This window comes from Telopea speciosissima, chromosome 3, assembly GCF_018873765.1.
Source record: "Telopea speciosissima isolate NSW1024214 ecotype Mountain lineage chromosome 3, Tspe_v1, whole genome shotgun sequence".
NCBI classification, from domain to species: Eukaryota; Viridiplantae; Streptophyta; class Magnoliopsida; order Proteales; family Proteaceae; genus Telopea; species Telopea speciosissima.
The window spans coordinates 51,967,075-51,989,930 of record NC_057918.1 but is presented as its reverse complement, the minus strand read 5'-3'; the positions used below and the strand labels follow the sequence as shown (position 1 = coordinate 51,989,930).

At 37.7% G+C, this 22,856-nt stretch overlaps 1 protein-coding gene across 3 annotated transcripts in view; it reads left to right on the top strand.

Moving 5' to 3' along the window:
- LOC122654617 (flowering time control protein FPA) overlaps positions 1-22,856 on the top strand; it is a 47,866-nt gene that overhangs the window by 893 nt on the left and 24,117 nt on the right. For all 3 annotated transcript variants that reach the window (XM_043848784.1, XM_043848785.1, XM_043848783.1), the window contains exons 3-5: positions 17,150-17,395; positions 17,751-17,894; positions 18,096-19,090. In XM_043848784.1, coding sequence (XP_043704719.1) covers positions 17,150-17,395; positions 17,751-17,894; positions 18,096-19,090 — 1,385 coding nt within the window. The remainder of the gene's footprint in view (positions 1-17,149; positions 17,396-17,750; positions 17,895-18,095; positions 19,091-22,856) is intronic.

Here is a 22,856-nt window from a genome sequence, read left to right as displayed (position 1 = left end):
CCAATCAATCAGTTTAGTTAGCAGCAGGAGATTCTAATATGAGGAAATTGGCAAACACATTGAGAAAGAAAGTCGTATTAAGGAAAAAGAATCTCTTTTACCTTCAGATCAAACACGGGTCCTAATAGAATTCAAATACTACAATGGCCCAATTTAACAAGGGCATTCAATTTTGCTTAGTATGAAGAGGGGGGGGGGGGAACTCAATTTGTATCATTGAACAGAAAGCCAGTGGGGCATGTAGAGCAAAAGCCAATTAACAATTATTTTTTCTTTTGGGAGATAAAAGGGGATTTAATATATGATATAAATAAATTTTATACAATTATGGGTAGACTTGGTTAAGAGACATATCAAGAGCTGAACTAGTCATCGGTTTACAGCCTGATGTGATTCACTGTTAAGCATCTTCAAGCGAAGGACGACTACACTGCAGAAAACGAATGTTGAAACAAATAAGCTATATTTTTTTAACCTTTTTTTTTGTTTTGTGTTTATTTTAAATGAATTGGATGTACGTTCCAGTTATTGGATGACTTATATAAGTGAATTGTTGAAGAAGTTGAGCTTGAGGTGTTTGAGCAGACTTCCAAAGCTTATCTTTGAAGGGAAACTGAACTGGAATTCAACAATTTGAATAGTGTCTACTTTATAATCGAAGAGGAGGTAATCTATGAACACCACCCCCCTCCAATGGGGAAAGATTAATAAAAATTGTTCTGATGGAAAAAAAACTATGTGAATTGAGGATGAGATTACCACCTAGCTATAAATGAAGTTTTAACTAGCACACTATAGTAACTTTCTGAAATTAGTTTCCTTCAGAACAGCAATTTTTTAAATGTAATAGATATAATGAAGTATTCTACCCCTTCAGCTTTGCTTTATGAATAAACTGAGCGAATTGTTATGCAATTCAAAATTAATTTTACCCTCACAATTATAATGTCTGTGCTGATATAATGTACATTCTGGTAGGTTTAAAAGGGATCTGAACTAGTTCAAGTGCGAGTGCACGCCATATTAACCGAAATTTATGAAATATATCGGTTTTGAGAAAGGTTGAAATGAAATCCTATACGAAACACTTGGAAGTCAAGATGTCAATGAAATTTCAATTCATTTTGGCTAAATTATGAGCTTTCGCCCACTTTGCCTGGGAGCTCTAGTATTGTTGGAGAACCTCAATTTTGTTGCAAAACCTTCATTCCGCCTCTAAATCAAGGTTTGGTGGTCAACTGTGGAGCATTCACTTCAACCTATAGGCATTTTAAATATCATGTTGCCAAATTTTCTCAAATTTAAAAATTTCTACCTATAGGGTTGCTGTGATAGACTTGAGAGATTCTATAGACAGAGGATGACATGGCCGTCATATGTCATAGGGTTCGAAGCCAAACTACCACTTTAGGTTTATTCCCCCCTTTCTCAATTTAATGCTTCAAATATATTTAAACATGCTTAATAGGAGCTATGAGAAGTTTTGATGCAAAATTCAATCATTTAGCCGCCAAAATGGCTATTTCAAGTTGACCATGAAATGAATCAAATTTCGAGCCCATTTCGCAGATTTAGAAGATATATTTCGGTTTCTACCAGGGTCAAAATCTTGATCGAAACCAAAATTTGAAAACTTTGTGCGCACACCCGACATATCTGTTAATCGAGAACTATTTATGTTTGATGGATCTTCTGATATGCAGAGTGTAGGTGTAAAGGTTTCTTAGATAAGTTGGTATATTTTGATGGGTACTAATTTTTAGTTGACTATACAGCAATTGACTAGCATTGTGGGCTCAATCTTTTTCTTTTCGGTCATACCACACTCGACTGACATGATGTTGGGAAAGATTTTCTAGGTTACTTTAATATAGCTTGGCTAAGAAAATATTGGTTTTGTTCATCGTCATGATAATGGAAGGATGAGAGGAAATCCAAGTCTTGGCATTATTGTATTGCAGTGTTTAGAAGAAAAGAAAACAGTATCAGAGAAGGTCAATACGAACGGATGTCTTCACTCAATCTATCTTCTCTCCTCTCCCCTTTTATACAATTCATCCTACCATAAGGTTTCATATTGCATTGAAATAAATAGAAAAACATGGCAATGTAAGAGTCATTACTCTACAAAGCCTGATATAAAATCTTGGGGAGACCAGAAATGTTGGACAAAATATGACCCATTCGAAAACCAGGATATACCAAGACTGAAATCATTGATAACACAGAGAGTTCTACCTTCAAGAAACAGAAGATCTAGCCTAAAATCTAATAAAACTGACCTGTCTCTCATCTGTGTGACCCAGGTTTGTCAGTAACCCCCGGATGAGGGACCCAAAGGTTTGTGACAAAAATCCCAAAGTCATGATGCTTGATATAAGAGAGAGTTTCACCCAATTCGCTAGTTTCTTCTTGCTGAGTTGACTTTTCAGTCCATATTTCTGGACTGTGGATGCTGCATTGGTACTGCCCTGCGCAGCTGCAGTAGGCAACTTTATGCCCCTGTTGTACTAGATTTCTAAGTGTTTTTGTAGCTTGGTTTCAGGTGCTTCTGCGCAAGGAAGCCATTCAGAAATTTTGAAGTTCTTTTTTTTATGTGTGTGTTTCATGGTGAGCCTTTCTTAACTTACTAGAGTTAGATATGATAAAACTTCGATAATACTTTCTGTGCATCAGAACTCTGTGTGATGCGTGCGTGCTTGAATCAATTAATCGTGAACAAAGATTGATTGTGTTTGGAACTTCTAAATATTTCTGTAATTTCTCATTGCATTTGATGGATGCTTATTACAGCATTAAAGCCCCAAAAATTCAAATCTGATGTTATGTATTCTGTATAAATAAAGGTCCTTACTAAAAAGTTTGCTTGAAACAAGTTCAAAGTGAGTCTTTGCCAGTAAGTCTTGAATAAATGTATAGAGTAGGTAACTTCTGCTATATCCCTGGGAGATCTATTTCATTCCAATCTCCCTAAAAGTCCAAGTGATTTAGATATGTTTTATTCATAATGCTGGCTGCTTCTATCTGAACTTGTGGATTGAAAAGTGACAGACTTCATATCATTGTAAACAATATGCTGCTACAGAGTTTTCTTTGTAACATCAATTTTTTTAATAGCCTTCAAGATATAATACTTAATCACTGATATCGGCCAAAAGCAAATCAGGAGTGAGTGAAAATAAGGATCAGTAATGCGTCTCAGGGTTCTAAAAAGAATCTATAGCCAAGAACTACGACCAGGATCAATATAGAAGTCAATAGGTATAGTATAAGGTCGGCTAAGATAGAAAATAGGAGAAATTTACTATCTCAAGATCCAACGAGATCAAGGGAAAACTCTGGTGGAGTGTAAGACTTAAACAGACCTATTAATAGACCCAAGAATCTTGAAATCAGGTAAGATATAACAGATGAAATCCAGGCTGCAAGCTAAGTTCAAGAACTATAGAATCTCAGCAGAATCTGATGATTTGAATTGAAGAACAGTTCAACAATTATGTAATAGATCTCTAATAACCAGATATAAAAGGAGAAATCCAGTTCCAGCTATTATCATATAATCAGATTTAGAGATCAGTGTAGAAAGAGTCTTATTAGCTAGATAGAGTTTTTTTTTTTATTCTATTTATTATATTCAGTTTGTGATAGTGGTTAGGGGGTCCAAAATATGAGTGAGAGTTAAGAATTTCAAAGGGCTATATTTATGTGAGCACCCCCCCATCTGTTAGACGTGATTGGATAATCAAGACTGAATATTTTTTTTTCAAAGAGCTGTTGAGCTTGGAATGTGGTCTGGTATTCCAGTTTTGGCTATCTTACTGCTTTTCTTGTAGTCGTCTTCTTCTACACAAGGGATGGTTTTGTGTGTGCTTCAAGGAATTACCTGATAGATGTTATTTTGTCATGTTATGCTTTTGTTTTGTCCTGTTTGATGTTTCCTTAACGATTATTTCTTTATAGAGTGCTGTTAGGACTGCAGGCCTGCTGCTGCCCAGCAATTCTGCACTGTGATTGGTCAGTTTATTTGGATACAGGCAAACTATTTAGCCTGGTCCTTCAGAGGGAGGGGAAAAAATGAAAAATCCTACTACTCAATTAGTGGTCAGGTCTGCTACCTAGTAGACTGCGGTCATCAGGATTCAGGAACATTATTGCATCATTTAATCTGTGTTCACGTGCACAGATACTAGGCAAAAGCACACATAAGTACTGTAATCTATGCAGCCAAACAGTCCCTCAGCTAGGTCTCCTTTCACCTTTGAGCATTGACATACATTTTTCTTTACATGTATGTCATCTGTAAACTATGATATGTTATTGTTGTGTCCCCATTTTGTAGTAATTGGAAGTTGCAGTGCCTGATGCTCTGTGGCGGTGTTCCCAACTTATAGGATTTCAGTCACAGTTGACCATTCCATAGTAGAAATGTTGGTATTAGATAATCTTGAGTTTGAAAGTCTAAGCTGGAAATGTTTGAAAATGACGTGGAATGAATGTAAGTAATTGCAAGGTTCTTCCACAACTTGCTCCAGGATTTGTTTAGACCAGAGGACAGGACATGGTTGGGTTACCATGCAAGTGGCTGCTCTTGCTTACGCTATACCATGGGTGATTGAGTTGCTAATTTTCACTTTCTTCTTATAATTGCAAATGTTGAAAATGACATTGCAATTATTTGTCTGCCTTGATATGCTCTTCTGCAGTCAGCCCTCAGGCCAGTTGAATTGGGGAATTGTAATTCACCCTCCATATGGCTAGTATTTGTTTAGTGGCTGCTCTCTATTGTATGATTACAGCATGTAATACTTGTTGTGGTAGGTTATTTGATCTTCTGATTGTTTTGGGGAATTCTGTTGTTGATGCAGTAGAATGTAGAGTTTGTGTCGCTCGCCTCATGTAACCATTTTCTGCAAATCACTGCTTTGTTACAACATAGAGTAGAAGTTTTTTCTGGTACAATAGTTAATTCTAGCCAGAGTTTAAAATCTCGTGATATCTCGCCATTTCGGGCTGGTCGAGATATCCGAGATATACCAAAATTTCGCCGAAATATGGTATTTTTTCTGTCATATTTCGGCACTCCATCTCGGTGGTTTTTGACCATATTAAGGCCTGATACTTCATGTACACCCTTATTTAAGCTAAATAAACACATTTAAACCTTTATATTGCAAAAAAGTGAACTCAAAGTGGTGTTTTGAGTTTGCACCCTTGATTGACAGTATACGGTTGGACTCTGATGTATAAATAGTTAAATACATTGTATAAGTACTCAAAGACATAATAACAAATTGAAACAAATTAATGAATAAAAAATAAAGTCAAATGTAGTCTTTAGTTTAAACTTTAACTTAAAAAATTCATAAGTGCATAAAGTCATTAGTTCAATACTCAATAGTCAATACACAAAGTCACAAATTCACAACTCACAAGTCACAAGTCACAAGTCACAACTCACAACTCACAAGACTCACAACTGTCATAAAACAAATCCTAATAATAATTGTTATGCCTTCCTGGATCGACCCACTCATGCTCCACGGAGTCGACGTCCATGCTCTTTGTCGAAGGACCTACGTGGACCATAGTATAGTTTCGGAGAAGAAACGAGTGTAGTCATCTACAATTGCCATGTAAATGGAGTCATCAACATACTGAAGGTAACCTATCTAGGATATTGGTGACCAATCTATGACTGTGAAGAAGAACCATGACTACCCACTGATCCAGTATGATGTGATGTCGGCGTTGGCAGCATGTATGGCTGGTGAATTGGGTAGCTAGGGTATGAAAAGATGTCGTTCCAAAAGATGATGCAGTACGTCCCTGGGGCTGGTACTGGGATTGGGAGTCATATTCCCCAGCAAACTGCCCATATCCATATCCATATCCATATCCACCTTGAGGTTGTGATGCACTATAATCTGATGAAGATGGAGTGGTATGTGCTTCAAAAGATGGGGTACGCCAATGCCCACTCGATCCTCCCTCCTTATCACCCATACTCAATCTGCCAACAGAGCTAGATAACTCATTAATAAATGTATTTTGCATCCTTTATCTCTTTGGATGCATCCACAGGTTTGAGGAAACTATCTTCTCATCACAATAGACCATAAAATTGATGATGGACTTTCTTGTAGGCCCAATCCAACCATCTGCCATTATAGTTACCCCATATGTCTCCCACATACTCCTCATTTCTCCAATGTACTCATCAATTTCAGACTTTTGTTGAGGTAAATAAACATTCATTACCTCATATGGGGTGGGCCCCTTGAACCATGGGTCAGTGTCGGCAATTGTATCAATCATGGTATCATAATTAGGGCTTTGTGCGGTGTTTGCTGGGATGGTATGGTATAGCATCCACTTAGCTATTTACTCTTTCACCAACCCTTCATATTCTTTCATGCTCTTTTGATTTTTGGTTAAGTGCTTCCCTTCTTCCTATGTAGTTTAGGATCTGATGCTGATGGTGCTACTGGTACAGATAGAGGTGTTGAAGCTGCCTTCATACTTTGTGATCTTTTAAAAGGATTCAACGACCCACCAACTCTAGAACCTCTAGATGTGCCAGTTCCTCCACAATCGCTTACTCTCTGTCTTTGATGATCAGCTTGAAAATTTACTTTACTCCTCGAAACAGACCTTCGAAAGTCCCTAACCTCCTATGGTGTTTGTATATCATCAGGCACATAGATGGGGTCATCACTGTCATCATCATTAGAGTCATCACGATCATCATCATGGTATTCTCTTTCTCCTCCCATTGAACTCGTCACTGCCTCCTCAAGTTGTTCCCTTACCCTCTGCTTGTCAGCCTTCCTTTTATTCTTTCCCCTCAAACTGTCGCCAACTTCCCTAGCTACTTGAGTAGGGGCTTTATGACAACCTACAACATCTTTAGATCCTCCAGTCGTATGTTGTTTAAGTCTACTGGACCCACCTCCCAAAAACTTCATGTGACAATAGTTACATTGTGATTTTCTCTTATCCGCATCAATGGAGTGCCATGTAATTATGCAATGTCACCCCTAGGTTGCCTGGCTGGCCGCTGCTCTCTGCTCCCTCTGTTGACTACTTTCCCCTACCTTTTGCTTTCCTTTCGCATGTTGTCTTTCATGATCCGCTATAATAATACTTGTTTACTGCAATGTAAGTAAAACAAATAATTAAAAACTTAATGTAAAAGTACTTCAATTGAGACTTTGAGAATGCTAAAACAATTGTATAGCTATTTAATATTTTTCTCCTAACCCTTGTATTTTTCTCATAATTAAAAATAATTTTTTATTACCATTAAATTAGCCATTGGTATCTAACATATATTTAATTGGGGATAATCCAATTTATATTAATCCTAATTTTTTCCTATTTTTGTTGTAGGAAAAATAATTTTTAAAATAAGAAAATAAAAAAATATACAATACATATGTAAAAAAAATTTCGACACCGTGAGGTTGTAGACTGGCCTCCGGTGTCTAACATATATTAATATCATCACCATCCAACAATTATTGAACATAGTATTTTCAAAAAAAATTGTTTTAGATAAATTTTTTTTTACCTTAAACAGTGAAAAATCCTTCACAATCTTGGTAGGAGGTGTTTCCGTCGAAAAAGATGAAAAACAAGTTGGAAGATGCTTAGAATCCAAGTTGGAAGAGTGGAAAACAAGAAAAAACCCCCCAAAAGAGCCTCTGCCTAGCTCTCGGTCGATATTTCGACTGCTAGCAGTGAAATATGGCTTTGATAGGGGACCTTTAATGTGTCACGTGGGGGGTTTGTAACATTTCGGTATATCGCCGAACTATGCCGAAATGACCCGAAATTTGGACGAAATCTAATACTTTTTCATTTCTCCTAGCCATTTCGTCTTGGACATGTCAAAATTTCCGAAATTAACCGATATATCGCTGAAATTTCACGAAATCTTGAACAATGATTCTAACAGAACTATATGGGTTAAGAGCAAGGTTTTAAATCTTGGGTTTCAACCAGCCCAAAACCGAGATATGGTCAAAACTGGATGAAACCTGGTACTTTTTCCACCCCGAGCCTGTGGTTTCGAGGCCCAGAAATGGTTTTTAGGTCTATTTTTTGTACACAGCCTATTATTAACATTCTAAACAAAATGCATGAACTATTTTCACAAAAAATATCACTTAAAATGGTTGTTGTGGTTATTGACCCAAGTTTACTAGTGTACACTGAAGGATACATTGAACTTGGTATTATAACTATTTAGTTCCCATAAAGTTAAAGTACAAAAACTCTGAATAATACATGTTATCCAAATAAAACATTAAAGTGCTCCTTCTTTCTCAATTCCATGCGGAGTTTCTTGGTGGGTCCAATCCACGAGATGAGCCATTCCTCTGATGTACAACATATGTATCCCATGACATGTTTTGAGCCGAACTCCCGCTCCTTGTGTCGAAACCACCGAGACTGTGTATGTTTTGATCGAAACTTGCGAGAAATGACAGGTTTCGATCGAAACTTGTCATTTTTATATGCTGGTTTGGGTTGATTCAACTGGTTTCGACCAGTTTTGAAAGAAACCAGTCGAAACCAACCAAAACCCTGTATTATATAATTCCTAGTTTAACTCGTCTCGGTTTCTTGCAAAACGACATATCTTGGTGGTTTCGGTTGGTTTCGACCAAGTTCTCTTTCCATGGTTATGAGAAATGTTTAAAATCCTCGGAAAAAATAGGGTATGAAGGGAGTGGATAGGAGGTTAACTATTATAGCTATTCGTTTCTGTCATTCTTGAATGAGAGTGGATTTTTATTAGGGGAAATTTCACGGACACCCCCTATAAGTATATTGTATATCACGGGCACCCCAAAAAATCTCAAAATATCAACTTTCCCCCTGACGTTAAGCACAGTTAACACCCAAAGTTGAAATGTCCATTTTAACGCCCATTAGTTATTTAAATTAATAAAATAAAGGATGGAATCCCATCCCCCCATCTTCTTCAACTTTCTTAAAGCCCGTAACCAAAAACTTACTTCTCTCCTCTCCTCTCCATGATTTCAAGCTTTTCTAGCAGCCTTTCACCCTACTGTCAAAATCCACATTGAAACACACAAATTAATCAAATCTGGATGAAAAAAAAAAGAGTGGATTTCATTAGATACAGCTGCCATGATTAGCAAAGAAATTAGAAACCACACTAGCATCCATTGGACACAGCTGCCATGATTTCCTAGGGAGTGGCAATGGCTACAATGGAGTTACCTTCTAATTGATTGATAGGTGCTTAGTGTTTACCATTGCCCTGTAAGTATCGGTTAATGATTCACTCCAATGGTTAGGGTGAAAAATCCCATTACCCTCAAAAAATCAAACCTGAAAATAAATACATACAAAGTGAGAGCAACCCAAAGCATAAAAATCAATAGTGTAAATCTTCTGATTGCCAGATAAAATGTGTAAAGTCTAACCAAAATTGCTTTCTTCAAACAATGGACCAGATTCATTACCCAAAATACACTAAAATCAAACCCTCATGTCTCCTCTTTTAATCTATACAAAGCCCAGTAAGAGCTAATGGGGCAGTCAGGGCAACGCAGTTAAAGCAATGGCAGAATCTGTCCAAAAAATTACCAGAGAGGGAACGAGAATAATAGAAGGAAGAAGAACAGAATAGAGAAGAGGGTTGGGGGGGGGGGGGAAGAAGAGCAGAAAAGGAAAACGTACCTAAAAAATCTGAAACTCCAAGGCTGCCTTCACGCCCTTCAGTCGCCAGTGAGTAGTCAATGCACTTTGAAAATGGAGAAGACATTCTGTTGGGAACTCTCCAGCCGCTGCTGCACTCAATCAGGATGTTCAAACTGGAAGACGACAAGGGGGCAGGGGCTACTGTTCTAAACCAGAAAAAACTGAAAATCTGAGATGTTCTTCGGTTTCCACAGTAAATAGACTCAATTTTTGGGAACTCGCTGGCCACAGCTGTACTCGATTGGGAGTTTGGGACACTCAGAGTCTTCAGACTTCATGGGTTCAAATGGAGAAGAAGGGGGGGGGGGGGGAAGGGGAATGGGTAATTTTGCCTTTATAAAAGACTTAACAGCAACTTAACTGCACAGACCTGACAGAGTGGACTCAGTCAAAATAAAGTCATAAATTAAGGGGTGTCTCTGATATTTTGGGGTGTCCGTGATATACGATATACTAATAGGGGGTGTGTGTGAAACTTCCCCTTTTTATTATCATGTTGTCAATTGTCTAATCTTTATTCATTTAGCATGTACCCTGCTTGACCGTATGGATGGTAAGGGAACGAGATCTTTGTTATGAATTACTCTTGGTCAGCTCATTCCTTAATCTTGATTATTCTTTTCAAATGGTGGATAGGCAGATTGGTGGGATTCCAGAAATCTAAGGTCACTAGGTTCAGAAATCCAAACCAGATTTCAAAAGAATTTTAATAATAGAGAATCAAGGGATTAGATTCAGCCAAAATTCTGGTCGAAGGATCTAATTCGATGGAAAAAATATAATATCAGGAATCAGGCTTGATTTAATGATCAGATTCTTAGGAGATGAACTGTGAAATATTGAAATTATGGGAGAGGGTTATTGAAACCCACCTGAGACAAAAAACTACTATTACATAGAACCAATATGCTATGAACATCCACGACAAAAGCTGTTTACTTAAGAGACCTGGAAAGATTTAGAGATTGCAAGAAGGATATGTGGCAAAACTAGAAATTATAAATTAAAGAATGATCATATTAGAGTTGATTTGGAGTAGCTCCGATACATGGTAAGCTATTAGAAAGTCGTTTGAGGTGGCATGGCCCTGTTCAACGGAGGCTTTGGGATGCCCTAGTACGGAAGAGTGATTCGTTTCAGATTTAAGGGACTAAAAGAGCCAGGGGCAGACCTAAAATGACCCTAGGAGAACTGGTGAGTAAAGACATGCATAGCTTAGGCTTTGTATCAAGTATGACCTCAAATAGAGCTGACTGGAGGGCAAGGATCCATGTAGCCGTCCCCATTTAGTTGGGATGAGGCTGAGTAGTTGTTGTATTCTTAGGACCTGAAAAATCCTGTTAGAGATATGACTCAAATCTGAAATTGATGGGAAACTTCGAGAAGTATCAGAAGTTTCAGAACAGTGAATAGATGAATTCAGATTAAGGATATTAATGATAACAAAATTCAATTAATCAATCAGAACAGAAATCTGAGTTCAAACTTGAAGTATCTAAAAAATGAGTTTCTGAAATCATACTTAATTTAGGATTCTAAGAAATGAGTAGCAAGTTTAATTTTGAAACAGTAGGACGCTACAGAATAGAATCCGATTACTAAGTATGGAAACAGAAATCCATTGGTTATATTGGAAGTTTCAGAAAATTCCTACTTGAAGGATTTCTCAGAAACAGCGAAGGTTTGATTTTTTAAAACCCAAATGATAACAAATGTATGAGAAGGATTCAATTATAAGATAGATGATCAGAATATATAAGAGCACTCGTAAATTTAAGGCCCCGTTTCGCGTGTTTCCGGTTGGTGCCCCTATTTCCAGAAGGGCGGCGCTTAGTCAAAGGCGATTGACTGGCTGGACCTACCCGAAATGAAGTAAGATCCACTCTCTCCAGCTTCAACCTATAATGATTGGTTCCTGCCCCTATTGAGTAGCGAGCGCCTTCTCTAGCAACCCACTCGAGGGAAGCTTCACTATTTAAGGTTGGCCTCTTTTGAATAATAGGAAGAGTGTGGGCACAACCCCTATATTATCTGGTTGATGGATGATCTGCTTCCGTTTCGCCATAGAGGCGGGCTGTTGATGGTAATTCGAATCATTCAAACAGAACCAGCTTATTCAACTTGAATCAATCAACCAAAACATGTGCATGAGTGAAAAGAAACTTCTGTACTGACCTGAATTCGATTGATGATAAAGAGATGGAGAATGGAAGGAGGATAGAAGGATATGGATCAAAATTTTCACCTGAAATTAGATTGGAATCCCACCAACCATACCTTCACATCTCACCTAGGGTGCTACTGTACCTCACAGCAACTATTCTGAATCACACAGAACATAGAGGCGAAAAGCCAACTTTTATTCATCAAATTTGTGTGCCTTAATGGCTGGTTAAATATATAAGAATAAATATATAAAGCGTCTACATTGTACACAAACCTGAGTGCTCAGTTTATCCAAGGTTAGCATCTTGGACGCCCCTTTATACACAACAATTGGCCCCTATAAGGTCGCAATAGGTTGAGTTGAACATTATATTGGTGTAAAGAACTGATTCAAAAATGAATGATGAATTCTTTCTTTTGCAGACCATTATTTAATGTTTTGTAAAGGCTCAAGTTGCATTCATATAGCTTGTCTCGCTCGCCGGGATGAGATGAGTTGAGCATTGATTAGTGGTTGTTCGTGAAGTGCCCCTACTCTGGGAAGTGAAGGCGGATTGATCATGGGGACACCTAATTATTGAGGAAGGCTGGCTTGAGCGGACGAAGACGCTGATGCTTGACAGCTATCTACATATACACTCAAAATTTGACTCCTAAGTCTAACCTGACTAAAAATGGCCTAAGCCAAATAGTAATCAAACTTCCTACTTAATTGACTAATAAAAGATTTAAAACAACTCCACAATTAACTCAAAAACTTCTTGCTGTATTTTGAGTTCCTAAACCAACTAGGACTTGACATAATGAAAGGTAGTCGAATGATAACAGGATTGGACTTATAGAATCCTAATCCAGCCAGATTTAGGACAAAAAATAATCATAATAGGAGTAGAAAACAGCAACTGACAACAGAATTCTATTTAGAACTCCATAGTAGAGTAGTCGACAAGTGTAAGATTCCTAGTGAGACTAGAATTATAGAAGCCTATCAAGCCAGATTTAGCACACAAAAAAATCAAAATAGGAGTAGAAAGCAGCAACTGACAACAGAACTCTACTTTGAACTCCATGGTAGAGTAGTTGACAAGTATAAGATTCCTAGTGAGACAAGAATTATAGAAGCGTAATCAAGCCAGATTTAGGACACAAAAAAATAAAAATAGGAGTAGAAAGCAGCAACTGACAACAGAATTCTACTTAGAACTTCATAGAAGAGTAGTCGACAAGTATAAGATTCCTAGTGAGACTAGAATTCCTAGTTTCTTGAAACCGCAGGCTTTCTCCTTCTCCTGACATTGCTACTTGTGCCTATTACTGTACCATAGACGATGGCAAGTTACATTTGTTGTATAGGTTTGTCCCCGATGGATTTGTCATATGTAAAATTTGGTGGTCCAACCCATCCATTTGGCTCTATTTTCTTGGACCACTCGCTGTCTGTTTTCAACGGCCAGTCTGTTTAGCTTTACTTTTGACACTTTAACCATTTCTGACCCTCTTTTCCACCATGTAGAAGATTAAGATTATGTTTATATTCTAAAGCTAGCTAGGGGGACAGTGGGGCCTACTTTCTTACCAAGTGCCAAGCAGAATGCTACATAGACCCTCTTTCTCCTCCTTTTGTTTTCATTTTCTTTAATGCATGATTTCATGTAGTCTTTATATGATTAATTCTGTATACTAGCGAATATAAATATTAGAAATGAAAGCAAACAATTGATCTCATATAATGTTAAAAAAGGGTGAACCACAAAAAGGTGACTGCCCAGCTCACAAGGCAGGCCAAGGCGTCCAAGCGACGGCCAAGTGACCAAGGCGGATGCCTTTTCTGCATCCACTAAGGTAACAAAACGCCTTTGCACTCCCTCTCCAGCAGCCCCTAGATGCCTAGGCACCGTCTTAACAACTATTCTCAGACTTTCAAGCATGTTTAGTAATCAGTCCACTGAATGAACTTAAAAAATGAATGGAGAACTAGTGGAATAGACCTTAAACTCAAATCCTGAAAGGGGAAACCTTTATGCAGTCGAGAATCCTTTAGAGAAGCTTTGGAATGATCCTTTCTTGTAGACTTATTTACTGGATTATCTTGAGCCAAATTTGGACATCTCAACTGCCAAGCAGCTACTCGTACATGATATAAGTACATATGCCCTTTCTTCAAAATTGTAACATACATAAGAACAAGTTGGAAAAGTTTCTTTAGTTTGGCAAGACTAGAGAGTATCTCTAGATTGCACCATGTTTTGCCACATCGAAGGGTGATGTGCAATCTTGACCATATGGTTATGTAGAAAATGGTATAGATTGGCCACATGTCAAATTTCAGACATAGATTAACCATATACTCCCTCATGTATTGGCATATTCCCTTGTCATTTCAGCCGTTCATTTCTTTTTAGAAAAGTTTCTTTTCTCTACTGGATTTTCAAATCCTTATATTGCCACATGGCAGATATTTGTGCCAGTAGATCTGCTGGCCTAGAAAAACTTATGCCATAAAATTTACAATTAACTAATTTTAAATAATTCATTGATAGAAATTTTAAAATTTATATTTTGGAAGTCATAGTTCTGCAAATTATGCATCCTTATATGATGTTCTGTATTTGTCACCTATATTTATATGATATATACGTCATAATTTAGAAAAGGAGGAGAATTTCATCCAATTTTCAATATAAGTACCACATAAAAAAGCCCATATTTTTCTTTATGGGGAATTATTATTATTATTATTATAACAAAGGCTTGCTATTTTTCCATATGTCACAAAGCATTTATTCTGCCACATGGACATCTGATATGTTCATTATGCCGTTGGATAGAGAGGACACGGTCTAGATTAGTCACATGTCTAATTTCGTAGTCTTATTCAATCAAATACCCTCTTTTTGTATTGGCACATATCCCGTGTATGGCTATGCATGTGTACTAGTACTCTGGACATTACTGTGCACTCTCCCGACTCTGAGTGGAAGTAGAAGGTTTAGATTTAAGAAAATGTAAAAATGGATGGCTCAGATTTGTCTTGTGATTTTTGGAAATATCACCTTCCATTGTTACATGGATAACTTCCCTTTCTTTATTTGTTTTGAATCATCCCTAAGTACATGAAATGTGGTGCAAATGAATAACGTGCATATGAATGTTAATGCATGTTTGAGCTTTTTGTTATTAGAAAAAACGGAGGGATTGTTACACCTCATGCTGAAGTGTCCTGCCAAAGATCCTGTTGTATAAAAGGAAGGGGGGGGGGATCAGAGGGTTTTATCTGTAATCCAGGGCAGAGCCAGGAAACATTTATTCATTTTTTTTGGGGGTGGGTGGGGGGCAAACAGTTTCAGTCATGCACGGATGCACCACTGATATGTGTGTGTGTGTGTATATATATATATGATGTAGATAAGTCACCTTAAGGGTTTATTTTATTAAAAATAAGCTTTGGGTTGGGTCATACATGTATTGGGACTTTGATCCCGTGGGTTTACTTTTTAATTGGCCAATGTAATGAGCCTAGAATATGAGTAGAAAGTAGGAAAACGGGATTTGATTCATTAGTTTAGTTAGAGTCCTGTTTTGAGTCTATTTTATTGATTATCTCACTTTCCTAGTCAATTTTGGTTACCTTAGATGTAGATAAGTCACCTAGGGTTTATTTTATTAAAAATAAGCTTTGGGTTGGGTCATATATGTATTGGGACTTTCATTCCATGGGTTTACTTTGTCATTGGCCAATTTAATGAGCCTAGAATTTGGGTAGAAAGTAGGAAAACGACATTTACTTCATTAGTTTAGTTAGAGTCCTTTTTTGAGTGTGTTTTATTTATTATCTCACTTTCCTAATCAATTTAGGTTATCTTATTAGTTAAAGATAGGGTTAGGCCTTTCCTTTTTTGTGTCCAAGTCTTAGAACCACATTACAGATGCGATATCCCTATTTAGTACTTTAATTACGTATTAGGTTGAAAATAAACTTCAGAATTTTATATTTAGGCTATTGTGGAATTTAATGGCATGTTTACTGCTGTAAAAGGGTTGAGTCCAAAGTGGACATAGATAGTTTTGTTGTTGGCCACCAAATCTTTATTTTCAACTAGCTAGCTTTTGCTGTCATGAAGACTTATTGCCTCACACTTCGGAAGAGGAGAACTCATGAAGACTTATTGCCTTACACTTCGGAAGAGGAGAACCCAGAACTGCAAGATGAACATGTCTTTGCCAATGGCAAGTGCCCGGGAATGTGAAATATCGGGCACTGATTCCTCAAGGTGGCACAAGAAAACCTTTGGATTTGGCTCCCAGCAATTTGTGTTAATTGGCTAATACCTGTATAATTGAAAATCTCAGTTTTTCTTTGGTCATCATGTTCTTCTGTTATTCTGGTACATCATTTGCACATCTCAATGAATGGATTGGTATCTTGTGTAAGTGTCAAAAGCAGGTGGAGTAAAACCATTTTATGGGTTCCAGGGAAACAGTTCTCACGATAGGTGGGTACTGGTGCTGGTGAGAGGGATTTTCAAGGTGTAAGTTGAACACCAAACAGGGTCACAGATTGGAGATGCCAACCTTCATAAACTATTTATGGGGAAAAGAACGCTACCTGGTCGCGTGGCCCCTGCACCTAGACACAAGGGTATAGAATGGCCACCCCACCCCATCAAAAGGCGGAAATCCCTCCCCCAGTGATGCTTGCGTGCATGCTCCCATGGCCCCTGTGCTGGTGCTGGGGGCATGCGACCAGGTAGGCTTCTCTTGCCCAAAATTTATTTTGAAAATCTTGGAGTTCTATTTACCATTTAACTGTAATTCAGTTACTGGTTAGTGTTTAAACTTCATAATACACATATTAGTGGTGCTTCTTGTTGTAATATATATGTTACAAGAGGGTGTCTGTTTAATGCATGTTCCATGTGTAAGTTCAAAGTTTGTGTTATCTTGCTTTTCCAATTGTTGTAGAAGGGTTGTGCCTCTAAAATTCTTTGTCAAATAACTAGATAAGCACTTGATTGACCTTCTTGTTAGGTTACTGACTGTGATGGGCTATCATTCAACATGTGTTACTCCATATTGTAAAAATTTAATGATAAAGCTCTCATCAATTGGTTGTGACAGAGCTCTTATTAATTTTATCTTCTTGTTAGGTTACTGACTGTGATGTGTTGCTCCATATTGTGAAAAATTAATGATATTCAGCTCTCATCAATTGTTTGTGATAGAGCCCTTATTAATTTTATTTTTGTAGGCTAAGCCTGGCAAACATTTATGGGTTGGTGGGATTAGTTCTTCTGTTACCAAAGAGCAACTAGAAGATGAGTTTTTGAAGTATGGGAAAATTGAGGAGTTCAAATTTCTTAGGGACCGAAATTCAGTGCTTATCGATTATGTTAGGTCAGAAGATGCTCTTGCAGCCTTGAAAAGTATGAACGGGAAACGTTTAGGTGGTGAACAAATACGTGTGGATTTTCTGAGGTCTCAACATTCTCGAAGAGTAAGTAGATTCAGATTTACATATTTAATTTCAAAAGTTTGCATGATGAGAACAATTGTGGATGTCTTGTGGTTATGTGTTGCATGTGTGAATGGCATTAATTCTCCATCCTATTCTGATCTGAAGATGAATATCTTAAGATCGGACGGTTAGAGAATCCTGTATCTTCTTATCTGATATATATGTCTTGATGATCAGTGAGGCAGGACAAGCTATTGATGGTTTATAACCTCTCCATGTTTGCTCTGTGTATCTTGTGCCATTATGTACATTCTACTTAAATGTTTTGTCTGCTAGAGTAAAAGTTGTTCCTCTATTCCTGTTTGGTTTTGATTTCTTTCTCTGATATCTGTAGGACCATTGGTCTGACTTTCATGATTCAAGGGATGGACCCTTCAACAACAGAAGGGGCATGGGACCTCCGGAGCCATTATGGATGCCACCAGATGCCATGAGAAATTTCCCCGACTCATCTCAGATTGGCCTTAAAAGGCATATGGTAATTCATGACTGTCTTTCTCTGCTCCTGTCATTTGGATTAACTTGCTTCTGCTGCTTGTATTAAGTTATGAACTTTATAGATGTTATATTTTTTGGCTGCCTGCATCAATATATGGTGCAGCCCACTATCCTGATTCCTGATTAAATTGCCTAGTGGATTGACCACATGTTATATTCTCTGCATCATGTTTACCTACAGCCTTCTCAACCGTTGGGCGGTCGAAGGGGAGAAGGCCAACCAAGCAATATTTTGTGGATAGGATATCCACCATCAGTTCAGATTGATGAACAGATGCTTCACAATGCCATGATCCTTTTTGGAGAAATTGAAAGAATCAAAAGTTTCCCATCAAGGCATTATTCGTTTGTTGAGTTTAGAAGTGTGGATGAAGCTCGGCGTGCCAAAGAAGGTCTGCAAGGGCGTCTTTTCAATGATCCTAGGATACAGATTTTGTTTTCAAGCAGCGAATCTGCTCCTGGTAAAGATAGCACAGCATTTTATCCAGGAATAAAAGGTCCTAGGCCAGATATGTTCTTCAATGAGCCTCCTTTTGGTCCTGGACCAATGGATGCATTTGGTAATCCTCGCTTGATGGGACCGCATAATTTCCCTGGACCCCTACCTAATGGCATGCCAGGTCCAAACATGCTGATGAGGCCTTTTGGTCCTCAAGGTGGATTTGATCCACTTCATTCAGGTCCCGAGTTCAATGATCTATCGGGGCTTGCCCATAACTTCCCAGATGCTAATCCCAGTAATCCCATGGCTCCAAATTGGAGAAGGTTATCTCCACCTGCACCTGGCATGCTCCCTTCTCCTGCACCTGGTATGTGGCCACCCATTAGGCCCTCACCTGGTACATGGGATGGATATGACTCTAATGCATTTCAAAGGGAATCCAAGAGGTCAAGGATTGATGGTACTCCGGCAGTTGATGATGTTGCCTTTACTGTCAGAAAGATGGACGGCCAGGCAATGGGGGGTGAGCCACCATTTGGGTTTGGACCACCTCTTGCAAATAACCCAAGTCAGATCCGCCAGAGTCCCACAGATGGAAGGGTCCCTAGTGGAGGGCCTTCTGGCCAGGTTCTTCCTGATAATGATCATTGTTGGCGTGGCGTTATTGCTAAAGGTGGAACTCCTGTTTGTCATGCTCGTTGTGTACCCATTGGAAAGGGGATAGACTCTCAGCTGTAAGAACTCTCTTCCCTGCACTCTATTTTATTTTCTTCTAATAGATCCAAGTAAAATGTACATATGATGGTCTGAGTTCAGCTATGTCTGTATAGATTATCTGAATTTAGCCATGTCAGAATACCATGATATAGTCATGTGCGATACATATGCTGCTAATAATATTCTATATGTAACCTATGATTAGTCTCTGATTTGATTTATTTTTTTACAAACTAATTAAATATTTCATGTGCATGTGCTTTCTTTTAAACACTGTCCGCACAACTTGTTGGGGAATTTTCTTTTCTTTTATTGTTCTGGCTTACAACACCTGAATTAATTGGTTTCACTGAAAGAACACTTTTCCATTCTAGTGATACTCATTACATGAGTAAACATCTCTTTTATTCTTTTTAGAGCAAAGTGTTTTCTACCTCTCTCTCGCCCCAAGAAGACCCTGTTAGGACACATGCCATGTGTGTGCTTGAATTCTGAACTGTTGGCCTTAGCTCTGTTGACTGACCTCTCCCCCTCTCTCTCTCCGATGGAACTTGGATGGAGTTTTTATACACACACACAAACGGAGGAGTACACATTTTGTATTTTGGACATTTGAGAAACTTGTCTCACAAAAATGGGATATATTATTTATGCATTTGACTCTATGTACATGACAACATTTCAGATATGTTGAGTTAAATATCTGAGAATTCAGATCCAAGTCTGACTTGTCATACCCGCCCTCCTCTAGGCTTCATAGGGTTGTTCAGGGGATGTGTCTGCAATTTGTTCCTGCCATTCCAGCCCTGTTCAGAAGGCATATCTGTTTTGGGGACAAATTTAGATATGTGCTGGAGCTGTTTCTCTTACAACAAACATATGCTTGATAATTCATCATTTTAGGGTGAGAGAATTCGGTAAAACAGCATAGTTCCCAAGAATGGCCATGGTGGCTCGACCAAGACATGGGCCTATTGGGACTGCTGATGCTAAGATGCTTGATATCTTTATTTAGGCCCAAAGACCACAAATATGCTAGACAGGCCTGTTCTTATGGTCCCACAATAATATTACGCCCTCAGACAAAAGTAAAACTTGAATTCAGCTTTGAAAGACGCTAAAGATGCAGTAGGGCTGAAGAAACTAGCTGTGTTATGGTAGGAGCATAGAAAATTAGAATTATGGTATTAGAGACAAGTTGATGCAGGCAGCCCACCCATCTGGGCCTGATTAAGCCCAATTTCAAGGCCTCAATGAGTCATATGGACTTTGGGTTTTCTGATTTGGATTATTTGTTGTAGAAGGATGTTTTAATGTGACAATGTCAGGGATATTTTAGGTGCAAGGAATTAGATTGCAGTTTCTATTTTTTTAGAAGATTTAGGCCAGATTTGGCCTATATTAAGCTGCTGCTATTTTGGTGTGTGTTTATTTTTATTATGTTAAAGTACTTTTGAATCTGGTTCTAAAAAAATAGAAACTCTACAAAGTTTTTATTGCAGATTCCTTGGCTCCCAAATTTAGGAAATTAGAAAAGCTTCTGAAGTTTGATTGTGCTAGGAGTAGAAGGGTCTGTTAGTTTCTAGATAAGAGGCCATTTCAGTTTTATGACTGTTTTATTTAATTTGGCTTAGGGTTTCTGGGATGCACCAACGGTGGCTAAATGATCCAGGAACAAGTTTCTGGGTCAGAGAGAAAGTACTAGGCCGGAAAGGGTTTTCGTTGTGAACCTGACTTGTAGAGTTATTAAACAGTAAGGGTTTGAGAGGGAAAAAGGATTTTGGACTTTTGGAACTTAGGGCCTCTTTGGTATCATTTTTCATTTTTTCATGTGTTTGGTATCACTTTTGAAACTTGTTTTTGTTTAATAAATGAAAACACCCTGAAAATGATAATAGACTCAAGAGTCTATTATGGATTATGGCTAAAATCTGTTTTTCCTTCATTTTTTCGCTCTTTAATGAGCATGTGCTCATATGACCCAAATATGAAGGGTAAAATAGACATTTGATCGTTAAAAATAGAAAGGCAAGTCCTTTCTTCTTCTTCTTGCAATGAGAACTCTGGTTCTGTTCATTTTTTGAAACACAGAGAAAGAGATGGAAGGAAACCGTATTCTTCTTGTCCTGATCTGTAATTTGGTTAGGGATGGATTCCAAGCAGTGCCAAGCCTATGAATTGTAAATCAATAAAACAACAAAGACCAAGGCAATGCCCCCAACCCATTAAAACCATAAAAAGGAAAAAAAGTTCTCGTTTATTTTAAAAAGAGTACCTGAATGTTGAAGCTTTCTTTAACCTTTGTATATGGAGCCATGAAAACATAAAACGCAGTGATTGATCCCAATAGCATGTCCCATCCTATCAGAGACCATTGAATCAAAAAGAGTTCAACTAAAAATACAAGGAATTGGTTTCAAGACAATCAAGTTCCATCCTATCTGGGACCATTGAATCAAAAAGAGTTCAACTAAAAATACAAGGAATTGGTTTCAAGACAATGAGGATTGGGAAATCACTGTAAAGCTCGAGAATTTCGAAGACTTATTATGGTTCATGGCTGCTGGGTGTATTACCGTTGTCGTTAGTCGTTAGCAGATTTACAGAACCAGAGAGAGAGAGAGCTTCGATCATTCGGGCTTCAGAATTAAGAGAGTGCAGGTGCGGGGTGTGGACTAAAGGGGATCCGGTACTTAAGATACAGACCCTGTACTCCAGACGTTGGATTAGAATATTGTGATAGCATGAAAGAATAGTAAATGATCCACCGTTCACGGCATAGAACTCCTCCCCTCCCCCCTCTTAAAGACAATCGTTGGAATGGAAGAAGATCAAAGATTTTAATCTAAGGGTATATTACAAGGTTTGCACCGTATTTTGTGCAGTAAAAATTCCTTTGTTTTTCTGACTGATTTTCCTTTAACACGGTGGAGATGAAATTCTTTCATGGATGGCCATTGATGGGCTAGGATAGGTTTTACGGAACAATGAAGATTAAAATCCAATTCTTTACTGTTTAGAGTTGATTTGGGAAAGAAGATAGGTGATGAGAGAATTTCTTCACCCATTTGTTCAAAAATGTAATAAAAATTATTTACACATGGGTAGTTACCAAACTTATTTTTCATTCTGCAATCTATTATGTTTTGAAGTTATCAAACAGTTTTTATTTTTTGATCAAAATGGTTTTTAGTAATTATTTTTTTTTAAATAGGCCAAAATGAAAATGAAAAATGATACCAAAGAGAGCCTTATCCAGAACTTGCATATGAAATTAGAAATTTCAAGTAATAAATAACTTTGAGAGAAGTTATGTATTAAGATAGACTTGGATCACACAATAAAAATTCTAGATTATACAGATTTTAATTTTTCATATTTTGTGACACATTCTATGATTTTCTAATATTTTTTAAGACAAGTATAGTTTGATATTTTTCTCTTGATCCAATCAACTTGTCTATATATCATCAAAAGAACCAGAGAATGGTTTATTTCTAAAAAATAGAACCAAATAATGTTTCAATGAGCATATCAGCATAACAAAATACCTGCCACCAAAATGTTTACTCGACACGTGCCTTGATTGATTTGTTAATTACTTTATGGTTTCTATTTTAGAATCCCAAAATTATGGTTCCAAGTATTGAAATTGTATCGTGTTTATCCGTTGATCCATATTAGGGTAATAGCCAAAAGCAATCCACCAAGTTCTGAATACATGGAAGCAATCCCCAGAGTTTTATCACCTCCCTAAAGGTCAAGGAACAGCATTGGCAAGGC